The sequence below is a fragment of the Odocoileus virginianus genome, chromosome 1 (genome assembly GCF_023699985.2).
Source record: "Odocoileus virginianus isolate 20LAN1187 ecotype Illinois chromosome 1, Ovbor_1.2, whole genome shotgun sequence".
Taxonomy (NCBI): domain Eukaryota; kingdom Metazoa; phylum Chordata; class Mammalia; order Artiodactyla; family Cervidae; genus Odocoileus; species Odocoileus virginianus.
In genome coordinates, this window is record NC_069674.1 from 44,621,968 (window position 1) to 44,642,640 (window position 20,673).

General features: G+C 38.8%; 1 protein-coding gene and 1 pseudogene across 12 annotated transcripts in view; one reads left to right on the forward strand and one right to left on the reverse strand.

Moving 5' to 3' along the window:
- Window positions 1–12,579, reverse strand: part of ADAM22 (ADAM metallopeptidase domain 22) — a 226,019-nt gene extending 213,440 nt beyond the window's left edge. For 5 of the 12 annotated variants that reach the window (XM_070467464.1, XM_070467465.1, XM_070467453.1 and 2 more), the window contains exons 1-2: window positions 12,153–12,577; window positions 11,531–11,691 (exon numbers count right to left, since the gene is read on the reverse strand). In XM_070467464.1, coding sequence (XP_070323565.1) covers window positions 11,531–11,691; window positions 12,153–12,243 — 252 coding nt within the window. In that variant the 5' untranslated portion in view covers window positions 12,244–12,577. Of the gene's footprint in view, window positions 1–11,530; window positions 11,692–12,152 lie in introns of all 12 variants that reach the window. The other 7 variants (XM_070467450.1, XM_070467442.1, XM_070467469.1 and 4 more) reach the window with 3 other exon arrangements.
- Window positions 12,580–19,140: 6,561 nt separating this feature from the next.
- On the forward strand, window positions 19,141–19,600 carry LOC110146770 (U4/U6.U5 small nuclear ribonucleoprotein 27 kDa protein pseudogene; annotated as a pseudogene).
- The last annotated feature ends 1,073 nt before the right edge of the window (window positions 19,601–20,673 follow it).

Below are 20,673 nucleotides of genomic sequence, written 5' to 3' on the forward strand. Positions count from 1 at the left end.
GTTGGTTAAGTCTGAATGACTAGTACTATCCCATCATTAATTATGAGAGAATACTGTCCATGCAAGATCAGTAAGAACTCTAAGGCTATCATGCTAAACTTACCTCAGAAACTAAATGAAATGAAAAATCACAGTATTGCAGGAACAATATTTTTCTCTTTTTTCCACTCTGGAGGACACTGAGAACCAGCAAAGTTAACTATACACCATGGCTTGAAATACCCTCATCTCTAGTCACTCATCCAGTCAGAAATGGCTTCAACTTTGGTGACAGCAATGAATACAACTTGAATTTCGCCCACCTTCTTATCAATCAATATCTGTATAAGCTTTCAGGTACTTTTATGAGTAAATCAGTTTGAAAAATAGGAATGTACTATTTATAGCTAACCAAGCTGTATAAGATCCTAAAATGTAAGAACAATTTTGTGATCCTGAAACAAAACTTCCATGGTCTTCAATGATGTTTCAGTTTCTGTCATAGTCAATAAAACTCTTCCTAAGAAATGGCTTGATTATTTAGCACAATGGTAAATTTGTAAATGCATCTGTAAAAAAAGAAAACAAACAACTTCCCATTCTTCTTATTAAACACTTTCTTAAAGTTTTCTTCAAAAGCACATCAAAGTATTCCTAAACTATTACTAAACTGCAGGTGATACCAAACTAATCGTGAAAATGACCCAGTATTTATAAAAAATGGAGACTGACACCAAAATTATCCATCTCAAGAAGAACAAATTTTCCAAACTTCCACTAACAAGATTCTTCTATTATTAACATACATTTTGAACACATTACAAGTGTATGTAAAATAAGCCCATTGCTCCTTTCGTACAAACTAAATATGATTTTTCAGAGCATCAACTCTTACATGAGTTAGGAAATCAATCTTTATGTAAGTATCATCTCTGACCCAGGAGAGGCACAGTCTGCAGTCTGAATTACATTAATGGGGAAGAGAAGAGGAGGAAGGGGCGGGGAGAGGAGTGAAGGGGGAAGAAGAGGGAAGAGGAGAAAGTAGCTCTTCCCCCTGAACCAAACATGCTCACGGGGGCATGGAAACAATCCCAGGGGTCATCAGAGCAAGTCTGCCTAAAAAACACAAGGTTCTCTTTTAAAACATGAGTGGAGCCAACCACTGAAACCTTGTGGGCTAAGATTAAAACCTTAAAAAGTGCTTCAGACTCCTGCAGGTCTCTTTCTCTAGTTGAGCCAGGAGGATGCTGGACTGAGCTGACACAGTGGACCCAGTATCTTCTCTCTAGATCTGATATTTTTAATTTTCCTGAATCTCACCTTCCACCATCCTTATACCCACAGTCTCTTCCTGTCCACATTCTGATCTCTCAAGATCACTCTTCTGCCAACTTCTCTTACTCTAGCCTCTCCTAGATCGCTACTGCCCCGCATAACCTTGACTGCTATGGATCCATAGGTAGGTTCTAAGCCAGACTCCTCATAGGATATTCCAAAGGCACTAAAAACCCATGAGGGAATTCATGGACATCAGGTCTGTGAAGTGGCATTTCCCTCTGCAGTATCTGGCTAATCTAATCCAAAGAAAGAGAAACCATTGATCCCAGAGCTTAAGCTCTGACCAGGTGTAGCAATTGGTGTGTACTAGCCTGATACTAACATCCTGACCTCAATTTCTCACAAACAAGCCTGCTTAAAAGGCAAACTAAAAAAAAAAAAAGTATATAAGAATAGAAATTGACCAACCAGAAGGGAAAGCTAGAGACATAAGTCCATGCCAGTCAGAATAAGTGGTTGAAAAGAACTGTCCACCCATTCTACTTCCTTACATAGAATTTTTTTTTCATTTATTTTTATTAGTTGGAGGCTAATTACGTTACAATATTGTAGTGGTTTTTGCCATACGTTGACATGAATCAGCCATGGATTTACATGTGTTCCCAATCCCGATCCCCCCTCCCGCCTCTCTCCCCATCCCATCCCTCGGGGTCTTCCCAGTGCACCAGCCCTGAGCACTTGTCTCACGTACAGTATACTAACGCATATATATGGAACTTATGTAGAAAATTTTAAAACGACTTGTAAAATGTGAGCTCTTGAGGCCAAGTTTCATGAAAGCATCATTGATTTCCCATCTTCAAAGAGTCATCTAATGTTCTTTTACTCACGACAAAAGAAAAAATGCAGCAAAGAGGCAACTATTGCTAACTGCTAAAATCTCCTGATAAAAAATTAATTTTTAGAAAGGAGAAAAAAAATGTTGAAGGTAATGGAAACCCACTCCAGTATTCTTGCCTGAAAAATCCCATGGGCAGAGGAGCCTGGTGGGCTACAGTCCATAGCGTCACAAATAGTTGGACATGACTGAGCGACTAAGCACGGACCCTTACAGATGAATATAATTCTGAAATATCCCTTCAATACAAACAACAAATAGATCGTGAGACAGGGTGGGGCAGAGGGAAAGAGGGATTAAACTTTCTCCTTCTCTGTCCAGCTTTAGAACAGCTGATATTTCTGGATCATAGTACTACATTTTAAATTTTATTTTCAAAATAAATTTATATATAATAGTCTGCTCTGGGGAAAACAGATTTCTGTCTTAAAAGCAACTCAAAAGGTAAAATGAAGAAGGACACCTATAACTTTAAAATCAGTTTTTCTATATGATGTCTTCATATTTTTTGAAATATAGCATTTTATACTCCGTTTCTGTGTCAAATAGTTATAACTATCAAAGGAGCTGTACATTCAATATTTGAAAACACAAAAAATTATTCATGCATTTATTCATTTGGAACACAACTGTATTCCAAAAAAGAGTTCAGCTTGTTTTATGTGGATAATTACAAGAAAAAAATTTCAAGTGGATAAGAAAACCAGGGGAGAAATAAAACTCACTAATTCAATAAATATTTATTAAGCATCAACTCTGTGCCAGTCACTGCTCTAGGCAGTGAAGATGTGTGGTGACCAAACAGACAAGATCACTATTCTTGTCTTTTACAGTTTGATGATGGCATAGTGAAAGAAAGACAATAAACAAGTCAGTTGTTAAAAGGAATGTCAAGTGCTAGGAAGGAAAGAAGAGTACTGGTGACAAGGAGGGGAGTGGAATAGGGCTACTTTTAAAAAGTGAACAAATGAAACCTCTTGAGATCACATTTTTAAAGCCTAATATTTACTTCAATCTAAATCTAACATGCACTTGAAAATGTGCACAGATATGAATTCCCAGATTAATAAGTAACCATGAGTCAAGAGGATTTCAGAAGACTTTTTCGTTGAAATGGGGATGATGAGCAGGAACAGGACAATGAACTAGGAATGAAGCTACTATGAAAACTCATGCTAAGATTTCTCCTCTAGAAGAGAGCACAACTCTCCTGGAAACTTTTGGCATCCACATTAAGGAAGGAAACAAAAGTATAAGACAAATCTCTCCTCTTGGTCCTGATGAGAAACCATGCTAATGTTCTCCACGATTTCAATGAAATCATGTAACTGGTTTTGCAGGAATATTTCTTACAAGATTCCTTCAAATTATCCTTTAGAAAAGGCCGGGAAACTGAAGTAGTCAGGGGAGTGACGAGAAAGTGTAAGCTGCTCAGTAATGTCCAATTCTTTGCAACCCATGGATTGTAGCCCACCAGGCTCCTCTGTCCATGGAATTCTGCAAGCAAGAACACTGGAGTAGATTGCCATTCCCTTCTCCAGGGGATCTTCCCGACCCAGGGATTGAACTCAGATCTCCTGCTGATACCAATTCAAATACCAAGCTCCCTTGTGATTAACTGAAATCCAAAGAGATTTATGAAAAAATAACTTAAATCTTGAGGATACAAAGAGCTCCTCGGCCCTGGGTGCAAACTGGAATCCCCTCGAGACTTCAAAAAAAAAAAAAACAAACTCCCACCCTAGAATCTCTGGAGGTGAGGCCAGTGCCCTACAAAAGAACAGATGATAATTCTCCATAAATAGCTTCTGTTACATGAATTTCTGACAGATAAAACTCCAACAAGTACTCAGAGTGCAGATGTTCTCTGCTGCTATTCAGATGCACATGCAGATATTTCCTTATGGTTAAAAGAATATCTGAGGTAGGATTTCCCTAGTGGTCCAATGGTTGGGATTCCAAGCTTCCACTGCAAGGGGAATGGATTCAATCTCTGGTTGGGAACTAGGATCCTGTGCCTCACAACATGGTAAAAATAAATAAATGTTTTAAATGTTAAAAAAAAAAAAAATCTGAGGTAGAAGTAGAAATCGTAACCATTTCTAGAAATGAAAACCTGTAACAAGTCCTAAACGTGACATCAAGTCACCCCTAAATGAAGTTAGACAGGGAGGAGATCAGGATAGGGTAGGAGATCAGGTAGACAGGAGATCAGGTCAAGAGTTTTCAAGAAATGTTACATTTGTTCCAACTGGTAGATAAATGGGTAACCACATATTAAATAAGAAGCAAAGATTACAAAAGGGTTATTTTATGTTAATCTCTAACATTTTCTTTGAGAATTCTTAACCCAGTTCTACTACTTATCAGTTGTATAAACTTGGGCTGATTAATTAGCTTCCTTAAGCCTCAGTTTCCTCATCTATAAAATGGGTATAATCATGCCTACCTCATAATGAGAGATAACACTTGTAAATCACTCAGCACAGTGCCTGACATAAATAGTAAATATTAATTCTTATTTTTCAATTCTTTCCCTCAGTATTTGCTTTCTAATGCTTTTATTACCTAAGTGAACATATCCAGCTAGATGTTCACAGAAGCTATCATTTTGGTTATTATTGATTATGTATCTCTTTGAGCTGAATGCTTTGACATTTGGGACTCTGGAGCTATTTGTTCTATGAAGACACGAAAGATATTTTAAATCTTTTCATTTGAAAAAGTACACACAAATATGGATTTCTATTGAGCATTTCATTTCTGCTTTATAAAGCTTAGACCATAAAAGAGCATATATAATTTTGGTATTGACGATTGGATACTGAAATCTTTGATTTACAAAGAAAGATTAGATCAATGTGCACATCCAGTTTGAAAACAAAACACACATCCTTTGAGAGGTGTTGTTCACCTTTTAAATGTTAAATATCTTTATATATTCCATTCCCATTCTCAAGGTAGTAGAAATGAATCGTTTCTACTATTTTCTGCAAGTTTCTTCACTACTATACAACTTTTTAAAGACATTTTCAAGTGCTGCAAGAAATATATAGCTCCAGGGGAATGGATGTAAGAATCACTGATCCCAGCACCACTGAATGATATCTAAGGAAATGTTGATGACCTCCTGTACAAAGGCCAGTTTAGCACAGTGCTTCAGCACACAGGCAGTGCAGTGGAACTGAAGAGACTGCATTCAAAAACCCTCTCAACTATCTACCAGCTTTGTAATTTTGCAGTTAAAAATTACCTGTCACATGACTCTTGTGAGGATGCAATGAGTTGTATAGGTCACAAGTACTCAGAAAACTGTTTGGCACATAAAAAGTAGCCACATACATTATTGTTTAGTAAATATTATTAAATATTTTAGTGTATTCTGTAACATGACAACACCGTATAAGTATTTATCTCTTCCTGATTTCTCTTTCCTTCCTCCTTCTTGCCATTCATCTCAAGGTGTTTTCCTTTTCTTGCGTCCTCCCACACTATTTAATAATATCTTTTTCCCTTTGGGGTTTATCCATAATCCTTAATGGTGGATGTGGCAATATCTGGACCCCACTGGAGTTAAAGAGTACTACTAACCCTATGTGACAAGAAAGCAGGCCTTCCTCCATGTACTTTTAGAAGAGGCTTTCATCATTAAAAATGACAGAACACTTGGCATTCATTAAAATAAGATAAAGCAAATAAAACTTAAGGACAATTTTTATCACCCCATAAGCTCGTAAGAGTTGGTCACAGTTTTCCATGTGTAACTGTAAAGAAGTGATGAAAGACAACATTCTTTTGTACACGGTAAAACCACTGGGCAGAATTTCAAAGATTCCCAAAAGAAATAAATACAAATTGGGATCTCATAGACTGAAAACAAGATGTAAGAATACTCCTACAATTTTAAACTTTATTTTCTTTTAATTATGTAATTGTAAGAGAAGGTTGGTGGGAAAATAAAAATGACTCCTTCCTGTTTATCACAGTGGAACCAATTTTTGACTGGTTGCACAGTTTTATCAATATTGAGCTATTTAGGTTTAACAAATGCACATTAAGGGGAAAAAGAGAAGTTTGTCCTATACTTGCAAAATATTTCTAAAGCTGTAATTCCTAGGAGCCCTTTTTATCCAGGAAAGCAGTACGGCAGACAATGGACGGTCACACTGACGCAGTGTTCCCAAGTGAAACAACCCAATTTCTGGTGCAGCTCATGCATGCTTAGGCATATAGATAATTATGTTCATAAAAACAGTGCACAGCTATCTCTTGCCATCCTGTGTCCATCCTGCATTTCTCCATTCATTACTGATTATCAAAACTATAATAAATGGTAGGTCTATGTTCTCGACACTTGACCACTTGAGAGGCTTACAAACCCTTTCCAGGGAATGAGATAGAAAACAAGTAGCCTGTCTATTCACTGACAAAGACTTCTGATAAAAAGAAATTCTGCTACTCGTAGCAAAAGCAATTACTGTTGCCAAACAAATTACTGAAAATGTATGGGGTGGCCACACAGCAAAACAAACCACCAAACAACCTATCTTTGATGCTACGCTAAATCTGTCATGCTTGGCTTGCCAAAACAAAAAGAAAAAAAAGAGTAACCAGGAAGGTGCTTGCTCTTTATAATAGCAATTACGTGATCATACGTTTCAAACCAATAGCAGGACTCCGTAGGTGATACCTTGTCTATATGGGTATAAGTTCTGTTAAAATATATTTTATCCTATTATCTGCAACATACAATTTTTTCAGCACAAGTAATTTCAACCCAGATGAAAGAAAGACTGTATACTTTGAATAATCTAGTTCTGTGTGGTCTTTTACAGAACTGAAACTACTTCAGATCAGGAAGACAATCTTGAGGAGAGCAAGGTTACCCACAGTCAAATACAATTCCTTTGACTACCATTTCTAGAACTTCGTGGCACAATAAGCTTTCAGTTTGGGTCAGTCATCTGATTCAGGATGAAAATAAAAGTATACATTCAAGCAACTGGACATACAGATATGGACTTTTACCAACAGAATTAATTATTTCACAACTATCAAATTTCCAGTATTTCCACAGAACTAAATTTTCCAAAAATTTAAAATGTGCAGTTCAATTTTGGGATGGAAACTGAAGTAAGGACACAGTAAAAGTAAAATTAAGGTGCTTTATACCATCATAGTTCTTGTGAGCGTTCTCAAACATTAAGTAAAACATTTCTGGTTTCCTTACTCTAGATCAATGACTCTATCTTACCAGGTAAGAAGTGAGTCTTCAATTAGGTTAGATGACCTATAAGATTTCTTTCATCTTTATAATCATTAAGATTCCACTTAGTTATGTAAACTTGAGTAATTTGTAACTTACTTCTGGGAAAGTGTTAAATTCTGGTAATTAGGGCACCATTTTGCATTAAAGTGATGTCATAAAATTTCTAAATAGTACTCAAGCAGCCTAAGCGAGTTAATGTTATTTAACAAAACTCATATAGTGCTTATAGAACATGCAGAACTGTTCTGAGTGCTACATAAATATTAACTCATTTATACTAAGCAGCTAAGTATACTTAGTAACTAAGTTCTTATGAAGCTTAATGAGTATGTGAATTGGCATTGAACAATGAATTAAAGTGAACAACCACATTCACTCAGCCTTTGAAATTAACATTATTCATTTCTAACAATTAGCGTTACACCATAACAACATGATAGTATAGGTAACTCTAGTAGGTTGCCTATAGTAACTCTAGCAGGTTACCTATATGTAGGTCGATAACTCTACTTACTGAAATCCTTGAACTGCCTTCAGGAGAAGCCCAAATTCCTCAGCAAGTCATGGAAGTACTGAAGGATCTATTTTCTGGTTTGTTTCTTCTGTCCCTTAAATCTTAACTATTTGCAGTCAAAAATGAATCTAATTTCACATGTCCATGTACCTGCTGACCCTTTGTTCGATATGACCACCCATTCCCTATAATTTGGTGAGTTCTTACCAACCCTCAAAACACAGTTCGGATGGTGCCTCCCCTTGAGAGCCCACCCTGACTGCTCAGCTAGGTTAAGCACTGTCTTCTCTGTTTCCACATCTCTCTGTGATCACCTCCAGAAAATCACACACAAGGACATAGTGTAACTACCTATCTATTCATTCATCTTCCTACTTGTCTGTAAACTCCTTAAAGGCTAGAACTGAGTCCTTTTACCTCTAAATCCCCAGGGTCTTACAAAAAAAAAAAATGGTATACAGCATGAACTCAAGTATATAAATGTCTTTTAAATAAACAAATCAGTATATACCTCTGTAAGCTGACAGAAAGCATCCTAATTTTATTATTAGAAAGGAAGCTGCTAAACATACTTATGAGTATAAATTACATCCATTTAATCACCAAAGAAATAACAAGGTCCAAACATAATTAACTTATGTTTTTGGATTCAATGAACAGTTCTCAATGAAATAAGAAATGACACATTGCAGGACCACTCCTTAGTTTCCTAACTGGAACAAGTGTTGGCATATGGCAACTAAGTCTTTGCAACTCTGCCAGATTCAGCCCTACTAGTCAGTGATCACTAACTGGAGCTGAGGAACACAATAAACTGCTGTAGCTCCCCGGAGACCCAGCACCCAAACACATGCACTATGTGTATCTCACCAGGTGCCGGCATGGAGATAACTGCCTGTCATAATTACTTTGATGACAAGACAGCACCTTCACTTTCATTTCTGACTTGAATGAATAAATTACTCATGCTGTTGTTTAAGCTGCTGCTGCTGCTGCTAAGTCACTTCAGTCGTGTCCAACTCTGTGAGACCCAATAGACGGCAGCCCACCAGGCTCCCCCGTCCCTGGGATTCTCCAGGCAAGAACACTGGAGTGGGTTGCCATTTCCTTCTCCAATGCATGAAAGTGAAAAGTGAAAGTGAAGTCGCTCAGTCGTGTCCAACTCTTCGCAACCCCATGAACTGCAGCCTACCAGGCTCCTCTGTCCATGGGATTTTCCAGGCAAGAGTACTGGAGTGGGTTGCCATTGCCTTCTCCTGTTGTTTAAGCTAAATCCTACCAATTCGTTCACACCTCTCCAAAAGTGAGGGCATTTGGTGGTCATGGTCATTCTACTCAAAGGTGAGGTTTATCCTTGTAGGACATAAAAGCTGCACAGGCCCAAGTACCTTCTGCCCCAAGTGGAGAGATCTATGAACTAAAAAAAAACCCCACAAAAGTGGTATTCCAGAAATGGGAAGAAAAAGGAGGGCTGGCCTGTTGTCCAAGAATAGCAGTCTTTCACTGACACAGAGAAGGGGAGAGGGTACCTAAAGACATCACCAGCATGAGGCAGAGGCTCCAGGAGTCTCCGGGTTCAATCCTGCAGTTTTCTTTTTCTCCATCTCTACTTTCTTCCTCTCTGATTTGTTTTAAAGCACCGTGATTTGTTTTAAAGCAATGTCTATATCAGCAAAAATTTGGCTTGTGGAAGACTCTACTGGATGAGAGACCCCATATCTTCAATGACTCAATTGTATGGAAGAAAGAAAGAAAAAGGATGAGGGAAATCATGCATTAAAGAGGCTTTAAAAAAATGAATTGCAGTTTATAAACATTATCTGGATCCTGGTTCAAACTAACTTAAATATATATAATATTTATATGTCTATTTTATATATTTATATATAATACATAGACATATTTAATATATATTAGCTATGATAGTATCATGATTACATTTTCTAAAAAATCCTAGTCTTTTAGAGGTGCATAGTTAAATTTTTTTATGAAATGTTTCAAAATAATACAGAAAGGAAAAGAAAATAGGATGTATATAAAATGAGATTGGCTATGAGTTGCTAATTGCTAAAGCTCAGAGTTCATGATAGTAGTCTGTCTACTTTTGTGTATGTGTGTTCGAAATTTTTTGTAATAAAAGTTGCAAATGAGTGTGAGAATATTCCTCTACAGAAGTAATTCTAACAGTGTCTGATGCTTCTTCAGGTTTACTATGGAAGCAAATTATAATGGAAAACTTTGGTGCTCAGTCATGTCCGACACTTTGTGACCCCATGGACTGTAGCCTACCAGGCTCCTCTGTCCATGGGGTTTTCCAGGCAAGAGTACTGGAGTGGGTTGCTATTTCCTGCTCCAAGGGATCTTCCTTTCCTAACCCAGGGATCAAACCCAGGTCTCCAGCATTGCAGACAGATGCTTTACCATCCAAGCCACCAGGGAATCCCCATAATGGAAATGGTGTTTACCAAACACCAGTTCAAATGATGGGATCCTTCACTAAAACTTGACATATTAAATTTTCTATTATAATAATCTAATTGATGGATATTACTATAGCACTTTAATTTCTATCATGTTAACATTTTAACAAAATTAAGTACTTGGCTACAAATAAGGAGTATTTTTCTATGTTTACATATTTTACACTTATAATAAATTACTATGATTATCACATCAAGACACATCTTAAAATATTAAGAATATATTTAGACATGTAAAAATATTCAGTGTACTTTAGTGAAGTGTGCAAAATTCTCAACTACATGAACATGTTCTATCTGAATATGTACTTACAGGTGGATGAACTGGTTGCCAGGTCGATATATGTAAATTTAAAAAATGCTTACAGAGCCCCAAAATATTTACTTAAACAGTAAGTTCAAAAAAGAATTTTCAAGCATATCTTTGAATGTGTGATATTGACCTAAATATGGTAAACGGTAGTTAGGTTTTTATTTTATTTTATAAATGCCCCCAAAGCCACACTGCCCTAATTACATCAAGAGAACTGCTATCAATAAAGGGGAGAAGGGGATGTCTTTTTTGAAAGGTGGAGTTGAATGGGTCCATCTCCGATGTCCACAAATTGAGTGAGCTCAGAACCTTGTAGTTGAGCTTAATTTTAAGTTTTAAGTTTAAGCAGGGATGTCTACGCTTGTTTTTCCTATTTTCCTACAGTACAAATCTTGGCTAAAATCACACAAAGCCTTCTCTCTGAGAATTAAAACAACAACAACAACCACAACAACAACAATGATGATGTAAATCCTGCTCAAATATTGTATGCCTTCTTGCCTACACATGGCTTTTGCTTGGCAGCGGTGAGAGGGTCTCCGCCCCTTCACTCAGGTTGCCGCTCACAGGGAGGCATCCCGCACAAACACCTCTAGAGCAAAGCCCCTGGCCTGTGACTCTTTGGGGGTCTTGTCCGCCTTCTCTTCTTTCTTTTGCACAGGGAGCGCCATATATGACTCGCAAGAGAATTGCGCTGCTTTCACCCAAGACACTGCATCTCCAGGGCAACCGAGAGCAAACGCAGGGTCGGAGTGGGCCGGGCCGCGCATAGGACCACCCCCTGGACCGCGCCTCTCACCTGCCCGCTGCTGGGGTCGCCCCGCACCCGCGTGTCCAGCGCGTCGTGTCCAGTTTCGTCTTCTCCGCCCGAGCTGTAGATGAGCCGGAGTGGCACGATGCTCTGGCGCTCCAGGAAGCGGTTCTCGTTCCTCCTCTCCAGCTCGGTCAACGGGGCGTCTCCTCCAGGCAGGAAAGGGGGGAAGGAAGAATTAGGGAGAAAAGGCGAAAATAATGACCCTGACGGACACTCGTCCATCCTGCGGTCCGATGGTTCTCCGGAGAAGATCCCACCTCCCCTCCCTCCCAGACCCCATCTGGGAAGGACGCAGAGACACCAGACGCAAAGCCTTGGACCAGCTCATCTGAGAGCATCCAAGATCGGGGCCCAAAAGCAGAGCCCCCTCTCCCATCCTCCGCATTCCTCTTCTACTTCCGAAGAAAAACAAGCATTTGACCTAAAGCTTCTAACGTATCCGCGCGCCCCCACAATATATTTTTGCTTCACTCTCACCACCCTTCTAAATAAAAAAATCTCCCCGCTAACTCGGGAAATGGGGGATGCCCCTTTATCATGCGCTTGAGGGCTGCAAAGATGCCGGGGAAATGGTACTTTGCAAAGCCACAGAGGACGGCGAACTTACCTGCCCGGCCGCAGCGCGCCGGGGGACAGGTCCCCAGGGTGCAGAGCAGCAAGAAGGGCACGGACACAGCCGTCGCCGCCGCCGCCTGCATGGTGCTGCCGTCCGCCCGCCTCGCCCGAGATGCTCAGCTCCTCATGCCCAGGCAGCCGCGGCCGGATCCCGCACCCCGCGCCCCGCGCCCGGGGCTAGCCTGGGCCACCCGCTCCCAGCCCCGACCCGAGCTGTGGCGACCCAGGCGCTGCAGCCTCCGCCGCGGGGCTGCCTCAGTGCTGCATTGTGCTCCGCGGGCGCTTCCGCTGGTGGGGGTAGCGAGCGAGTGCTGCATTGGGCGGTTGGCTGTAGCTAAGTGGTTTCTAGCGCCTCCCACCTCATCCCCTGGCAGAGGCTCCGGCGGGCGACGAGCGCTCGGCGGGGAGCGAGCGCCTGCTGCAATCGCCCCCCGCACTGGAGCAGGGGCGCGCGCCCGAGAGTCAGCTGGGAAATGTAGTTCTCTCTCCACGTCCTGCTGTCTCCACGACGGCGCGGGCTGTCGCGACCTCGTGACCACGGAGTCATCTACAGCCTGGAGATGGGAGGGAGGAAAAGGGCAAGAAAAAGAAAGGTCATCCTTGGCAAGGCCCCCTGGGACCGAAGATGCCCTTAGATGCGCCACTGCGGGAGCCAGGATTCGGCCACTGCGTCCCCCAAGAACTGCAGTAATGCTTCCTTCAGATGTAGTAGTTAATTTAAAATATGATCAGGCAATCATACCCTCAAGATTACATGATAACGTAACTATTCAACAAACATCGATTGAGGACCCACTGTGTGCGCAGCTGTCGACTTAAGAGCAAGGGACACAATGGTGAAGGACAGGGCTATAAGAGGTACCAGCTATTGAGTTAATACCATTTTGTACAATACTGGGATGTTTTCCTCTTTCCCTGGCAGAATTTTTTTTTCACTCTCTGCCTCTATTGAAGTGGTTTCAGATTCCTTCACCACCGTGGTGTTTTGAAAATACACTCCAAGTGTCCCAGATCAAGTGTGGTATCCAGAATTAAATACAACTTAGACAAGGTTTCACAAACAAAGAGAAATTCTTTTCTCTGTTGTCCTAAATTCTTGCCTAAGAGGACAATCCATCATATTTTGGTAAATGTATCTCACCAAACTTATTGTCACGTTGAAAAATTTCCCCCAAATCTTCAACTAATGAGAACCTTAAGAATTCTATATATGACATGCAATTGAAGCCTGAATAGTGCTATAAGATTTCAATAGTGCACTCTAGACCTTGATGCAGAAGATTTCATAATACAGTAAAATAAAATTAGAACCCAAGGCCTAGAGAAGCCCTTAACCTTCATTTCCTACAACATGGACCCAAATTCTTACCCCAGTTCTCTCAGTTGGGAGAAATAATTTCACAGTTTTGTAACTATTGAGCTACTGTAAATATACCCCATAACTTTTAAATTTAAATCTCTTGTTATAAGCAATGCCCTGTGCATGTGTTGTGAGCATTTCTTGAAGGCAGATTATACCAGAACAAGAAATTGCTTGGTTTACAGGGTTTGCCCATTTTTTTTTAATGTAATAGATGCATACCTTTAAACAATTCTATCTCCCTGGCATAGAACGGACATCATGAGAGGCGAGATAAGTGAGAAAATTCCTCTGGTACTAAGCTATAGTTTCCCAAGGTGTATTATGGAGGTAGAGAAGTGGGAATAAACTTGTCTTAATAGCAATTTAAAACACAGCATCCCATCCTTTAGGGACAGAATATCTCTTTTGACTCTATTTGAAGGCAGTGCATATGTATATATATATGGGATTTCTGCTGTCTTCATTTTCATTTCATTCCCACTTATTTAATTAATAATCAATTAATCTAGTTAATTAAAACATTTATCACCTCACATATTTATCTCTTTTTTGATGAGAATATTTAAGTTTTATTCTTAGCAAATCTCAATTATTTAATACAGTGTTATCAATATTGGAGAAGGACATGGCAACCCACTCCAGTAATCTTGCCTGAAAAATTCCATGGACAGAGGAGCCTGGCAGGCTACAGTCCATGGGATTCAAGGAGTCAGGCATGACTGAACAACTATCATTATCAACTATAGTCACCATTTTTACATTAGATTCTTAGATATTATTCACTTGATAGCTGAAAGTTTGTATGCTTTTACTAACCTCTATCTCCCCCATTCCCGGTGCTCAGTTCCCACTTTTTACTCTCTATTTCTATAATTTTGACTTTTGGGGGTTAAATTCCACATATAAGGAATACCATGCACTATTTATCTTTCTCTGTTTGATTTATTACACTTATTAAAGTATCTGCAAGGTCCATTCACAAATAGCAGAATTTCCTTCTTTCTTAGGGCTGAATAACATTCCATCATATATGGAAATGAAAACACGATGATCCAACACTTATGGGATGCACCAAAAGTCGTTCTAAGAGGGAAGTTGATAGCAGTAAAAGCTTTACCTCAGGGAACATGAAAAATCTCAAATAAATAGCCCAACCTTGCAACTGAAGCAACTAGAGAAAGAAGAACAAACAAAACTCAAAGTTAGTAGAAGGAAAGAAATCATAAAGATCTGAGCAGAATTAAATAAAATAGATGCAAAAAAATATATAGGAAAAAATGAATAAAACTAAAAGCTGGTTCTTTGGAAAGATAAACAAAATTTATAAGCCCTTAGCCAGATTTATCAAGGAAAAAAAGGAGAGCGCTCACATTAATACAATCAGAATACAAAGGATCATAAGCATCTACCACAAGCAACTATACACCAATGAAATGAGCATTATAGAAGAAATGGACACGTTCTTAGAAAGGTACAATCTCCCAACACTGAATCAGGAAGAAATAAAAACTATGAGCAAGCCAATCACCAGTACTGAAATTGAATCAGTAACTTAAAAACTCCCAATAAACAAACATTCAGGACTAAATGGCTTCACAGGCAAATTCTACCATACATTTAAAGAAGAGTTAATACTTATTATTCTGAAACTGTTCCCAAAAAGTGTAGAGAAAGGAATACCTTCAAACTCATTCTATGAGGCACCATCACCCAGATACCAAAGTAAGACAAAAGTATCACACAAAAAATTATAGGCCAATATCACTAATGAACATATAGATGCAAAAATTATCCAAAAATACCAGCAAACTGAGTGCAATAATACATTAAAAGGACCATATACCAAGATCAAGTGGAATTTACCCTTGGGATGCAAAAATTTTTCAATATCTGCAAATCAATGTTATATACTACATTAACAAATTGAAGAATAAAAACCATATGATCATCTTAATAGATACAGAAAAAGCTTTTGACAAAATTCAATACAATTTATAATTTTAAAAAAACTCTTCAGAAAGTACGCATAGAGGAAACCTACCCCATCATAATAAAGGCCATATATGACAAACCTACAGCTAACATCAGACTCAAAGGTAGAGAACTGAAAGCTTTTCCTCTAAGAACGGGAACAAGACAAGGATACCCATTCTCACTACTTTTATTCAACATAGTTTTGGAAGTCCTAGACACAGAAATAAGATAAGAAAAAGAAATAAAAGGAATTCAAATTGGAAAAGAAGCAAAACTGTCCCCATTAGCAGATGACATGATACTATACATAGAAAATCCTAAAGGCACTACCAGAAAACTACCAGAGCGCATTGGTAAGTTCCCAGGATACAAAGTTAGTATACTGAAATCTGTAGCATTTCTATACACTAACAACAAAATATCAGAAAGAGAAATGAAGGAGATGGCAAATCCCACTTACCATCACATCAGAAAGAATAAAATACATCTGAAGAAACTTACCTAAGGAGGCAAAAGACTTGAACTCCAAAAACTTTAAGACTCTGATGAAAGAAACTGAAGACAACACAAACAAGTGGAAAGCCGTACTGTGTTCTTGGATTAGAAAAATCAATACTGCTAAAATGACTATACTACCCAAGGTGATCTACAGATTCAATATAATCCCTATCAAATTACCACTGGAATTTTTCACAGAACTAGAATAAATAATTTTTTAAAAATTTCTGGAAACACAAAAAGCCCCTAAATAGCCAAAATAATCTTGAGAAAAAAGAACGGAGCTGGAGGAGTCATGCTTTCTGGTTTCAGACTATACTACAAATTACAGTAATTAAGACAGAATGGTACCAGCACAAAAACAGAAATATAGATCAGTGGAACAGGATAGAAAGCCAAGAGATAAACCCATACACCTATGGTCACCTAATCTATGAAAAAGGAGGCAGCAATATACAATGGGAAAAAGATAGTCTCAAATAACTGGTGCTGGGAAAACTGGACAGCTAGATGTAAAAGAATAAAATTAGAATATTCTTTAACACCATCAGTTCAGTTCAGTTCAGTAGCTCAGTCCTGTCCGACTCTTTGCGACCCCATGAATCGCAGCACGCCAGGCCTCCCTGTCCATCACCAACTCCCAGAGTTTACTCAAACCCATGTCCATCGAGTTGGTGATGCCATCCAGCCATCTCATCCTCTGTCGTCCCCTTCTCCTCCTGCCCCCAATCCCTCCTAGCATCAGAGTCTTTTCCAGTGAGTCAAATCTTCGCAGGAGGTGGCCAAGGTACTGGAGTTTCAGCTTCAGCATCAGTCCTTCCAATGAACACCCAGGACTGATCTCCTTTAGGATGGACTGGTTAGATCTCCTTGCAGTCCAAGGGACTCTCAAGAGTCTTCTCCAACACCATGGTGCAAAAGCATCAATTTTTCAGCGCTCAGTTTTCTTCACAGTCCAACTCTCACATCCATATATGACCACTGGAAAAACCATAGCCTTGACCAGACAGACCTTCGTTGGCAAAGTAATGTCTCTGCTTTTTAATATGCTCTCTAGGTTGGTCATAACTTTCCTTCCAAGGAGTAAGCGTCTTTTAATTTCATGGCTGCAGTTACCATCTGCAGTGATTTTGGAGCCCAAAAAATTAAAGTCTGACACTGTTTGCACTGTCTCCCCATCTATTTCCCATGAAATGATGGGACCAGATGCCATGATCTTAGTTTTCTGAATGTGAAACTTTAAGCCAACTTTTTCATTCTCCTCTTTCACTTTCATCAAGAGGCTTTTTTGTTCCTCTTCACTTTCTGCCATAAGGGTGGTGTCATCTGCATATCTGAGGTTATTAATATTTCTCCCGGCAATCTTGATTCCAGCTTGTGCTTCTTCCAGCCCAGTGTTTCTCATGATGTACTCTGCATATAAGTTAAATAAGCAGGGTGACAATATACAGCCTTGACATACTCCTTTTCCTATTGGGAACCAGTTTGTTGTTCCGTGTCCAGTTCTAACTGTTGCTTCCTGAACTGCATACAGGTTTCTCAAGAGGCAGGTCATGTGGTCTGGTATTCCCATCTCTTTCAGAATTTTTCACAGTTTATTGTGATCTGCACAGTCAAAGGCTTTAGTCAATAAAGCAGAAATAGATGTTTTTCTGGAACTCTCTTGCTTTTTCAATGATCCAGCGGACGTTCGCAATTTGATCTCTGGTTCCTCTGTCTTTTCTAAAACCAGCTTGAACATCTGGAAGTTCACGGTTCACGTATTGCTGAAGCCTGGCTTGGAGAATTTTGAGCATTACTTTACTAGCGTGTGAGATGAGTGCAATTGTGTGGTAGTTTGAGCATTCTTTGGGATTGCCTTTCTTAGGGATTGGAATGAAAACTGATCTTTTCCAGTCCTGTGGCCACTGCTGAGTTTTCCAAATTTGCTGGCATATTGAGTGCAGCATTTTCACAGCATCATCTTTCAGGATTTGAAATAGCTCAACTGGAATTCCATCACATCCACTAGCTTTGTTGCTAGTGATGCTTTCTAAGGCCCACTTGACTTCACATTCCAGGATGTCTGGCTCTAGATGAATGATAACACCATCGTGATTATCTGGATTGTGAAGATCTTTTTTATACAGTTCTTTTATGTATTCTTGCCACCTCTTCTTAATATCTTCTGCTTCTGTTAGGTCCATACCATTTCTGTCCTTTATTGTGCCCATCTTTGCATGAAATATTCCCTTGGTATCTCTAATTTTCTTGAAGAGATCTCTAGTCTTTCCCATTCTGTTGTTTCCCTCTATTTCTTTGTATTGATCACTGAGGAAGGCTTTCTTATCTCTCCTGGCTATTTTTTGGAACTCTGCATTCAAATAGGAATATCTTTCCTTTTCTCCTTTGCTTTTCGCTTCTCTTATTTTCACATTTATATTTGTAAGGTCTCCTCACACAACCATTTTGCCTTTTTGCATTTCTTTTCCTTGGGGATGGACTTGATCTCTGTCTCCTGTACAATGTCATTAAACTCCGTCCATAGTTCATCAGGCTGTCTATCAGATCTAGTCCCTTAAATCTATTTCTCACTTCCACTGTATAGTCATAAGGGATTTGATTTGACACCATATACAAAAGTAAATTCAAAATGGATTTTAGGCCTAAATGTAAGACTAAATACTATAAAACTCCTAGAGGAAAACACAGAAAGAACACTATTTGACATAAATCATAGCAATATATTTTTGGATCTACCTCCTAGAGTGATGAAAATAAAAACAAAAACAAACAAATGGGACCTAATTAAACTTAAATGTTTTTTTCACAGCAAAGGAAACCATAAACAAAATGAAAAGACAACCTACAGAATGGGGAGAAATAATGCAACCAACAAGGGATTAATCTCCAAAGTATACAAACAGCTTATACAACTCAATATTAAAAAACAAATAATGCAATCCAGAAATGGGCAGAAGATCTAAATAGACCTTTCTTCAAAGAAAACATACAGATGGCCAACAGGCATATGTAGAAATGCTCAATATTACTAATTATTAGAGAAATGCAAATCAAAACTACAATGAGGTAAAACCTCCCTTTAGTCAGAATTACTATCATCAAGAAGACTATGAAGAGGACTTGTATTGGAGGAGGATTCCAAATGGTTTGCAGCCACAGCGGCTCCCCACGGATGGTGCGTAGGCAGTCCGGGTCCACATCCAGAAAAAGAACCCAGGCTCGCAGAAAGGTCCCTGTCTGGGGAGCGAGATAGGTGAAGAAGCTGCTCTCCTTCTTCCCACAGAAGGTGGTCCAGGTCCCCAAGAGGACATAGAGCCACATCTCCTTCTCCTTCTCCACTGAAAGAAAGAAGAGATGAGAAGAAGAAAGAAACAAAAAGGAACAAAGCAAAGAACATCAGATAACTGAGGAAGACTTAGAGGGCGAAATAGAGGAAGAAATAGAAATGAAGTTAATGGGATTTGCCTCCTTTGACTCCACAAGAGGGAAAAAGGCAGATGGCTCTGTAAATGCCTATTCCATAAATGTCTCAGAAGAGAAAGTATAGGCAGTACATGAATTGAAAAGGTGGATTCAACAGACCTTTGGATATCATTGCATGAGAACTGAAGTGTTGAAGAATTATTTTTTTCCCTCATCTTGATCAGAACAGTGGATTTTGTATTTAATATGCATGAAAAACAGGATCACAGTCCTTCCTCCTTGTAAAGTAAGAAAATTTTATTATGACATGGGTAGTTCACTTACCCTGCCTCAAGAAGAAAAAAAAGAAGTTAAATATTACATTTTTTTCCCTTAAGAAATATCATTTGGAGCAGTCATCAACCCAATTTTTTTGTACTTATTCCTATGGAAACTATATATTATTTTTTCTTGGATGCTCTTTATGACTTTTTAAAATACATGAAAGTAATTTGGAAGTAAGTTTCTCAAATAAAGCTATAATTTCTACTTTTTTATTTGATATTTTTATAACTAGAAAAAAAAGGATCTCCCTACACATTTTCTTTTTTTCATACATAGATTTATATATCATTATTCTTCATAGTTTAAAAATTAGAAGATTGAAAAAATACAACTGGATTTTTTGTATCTTCTGTGTTTTTTGCCCCCTGTACCAATACCATATTTCCCCAGCTGAAAAGCAATACATGCTTATTATTAAATTAAAAAACACCTTGGGAGAAACCAGAAGGTAGGGGAAAAAAGCCAAAAATCACCTGTAATCTACCCCCAGAATGTTAATATTTTGGTATATGTATTTCCAGGCTCCTATGGATATGTATTTCTTGCCCCTAGCCAAAGAGATCAGATGCTGCTTTCTTTGCTAATCCTTATTCTCCCGTGCACTGTGAACATCTGTTAAATGCTCTTATAAATTCTTTGGAAACTTAAAAACAAAAAAGAAGTCTATAAAGAAAAACTTTTGGAGGAAAACTGAGGAACATTAGGGAACCCTCCTACACTGTTGGTGAGAATATAAATACATATAACCGCTATGGAAAACAGTACGGAGGTTCCTTAAAAAACTAAAAATTGAACTACCATATGATCCAGCAATCCCACTCCGGGCCATATATTTGAAGAAAATTCTAATTGGAAGAGATACATGCACCCCAGCGTTCATTGCACCACTATTTACAATAGCCAAGACATAGGAGCAACCTAAGTGTCC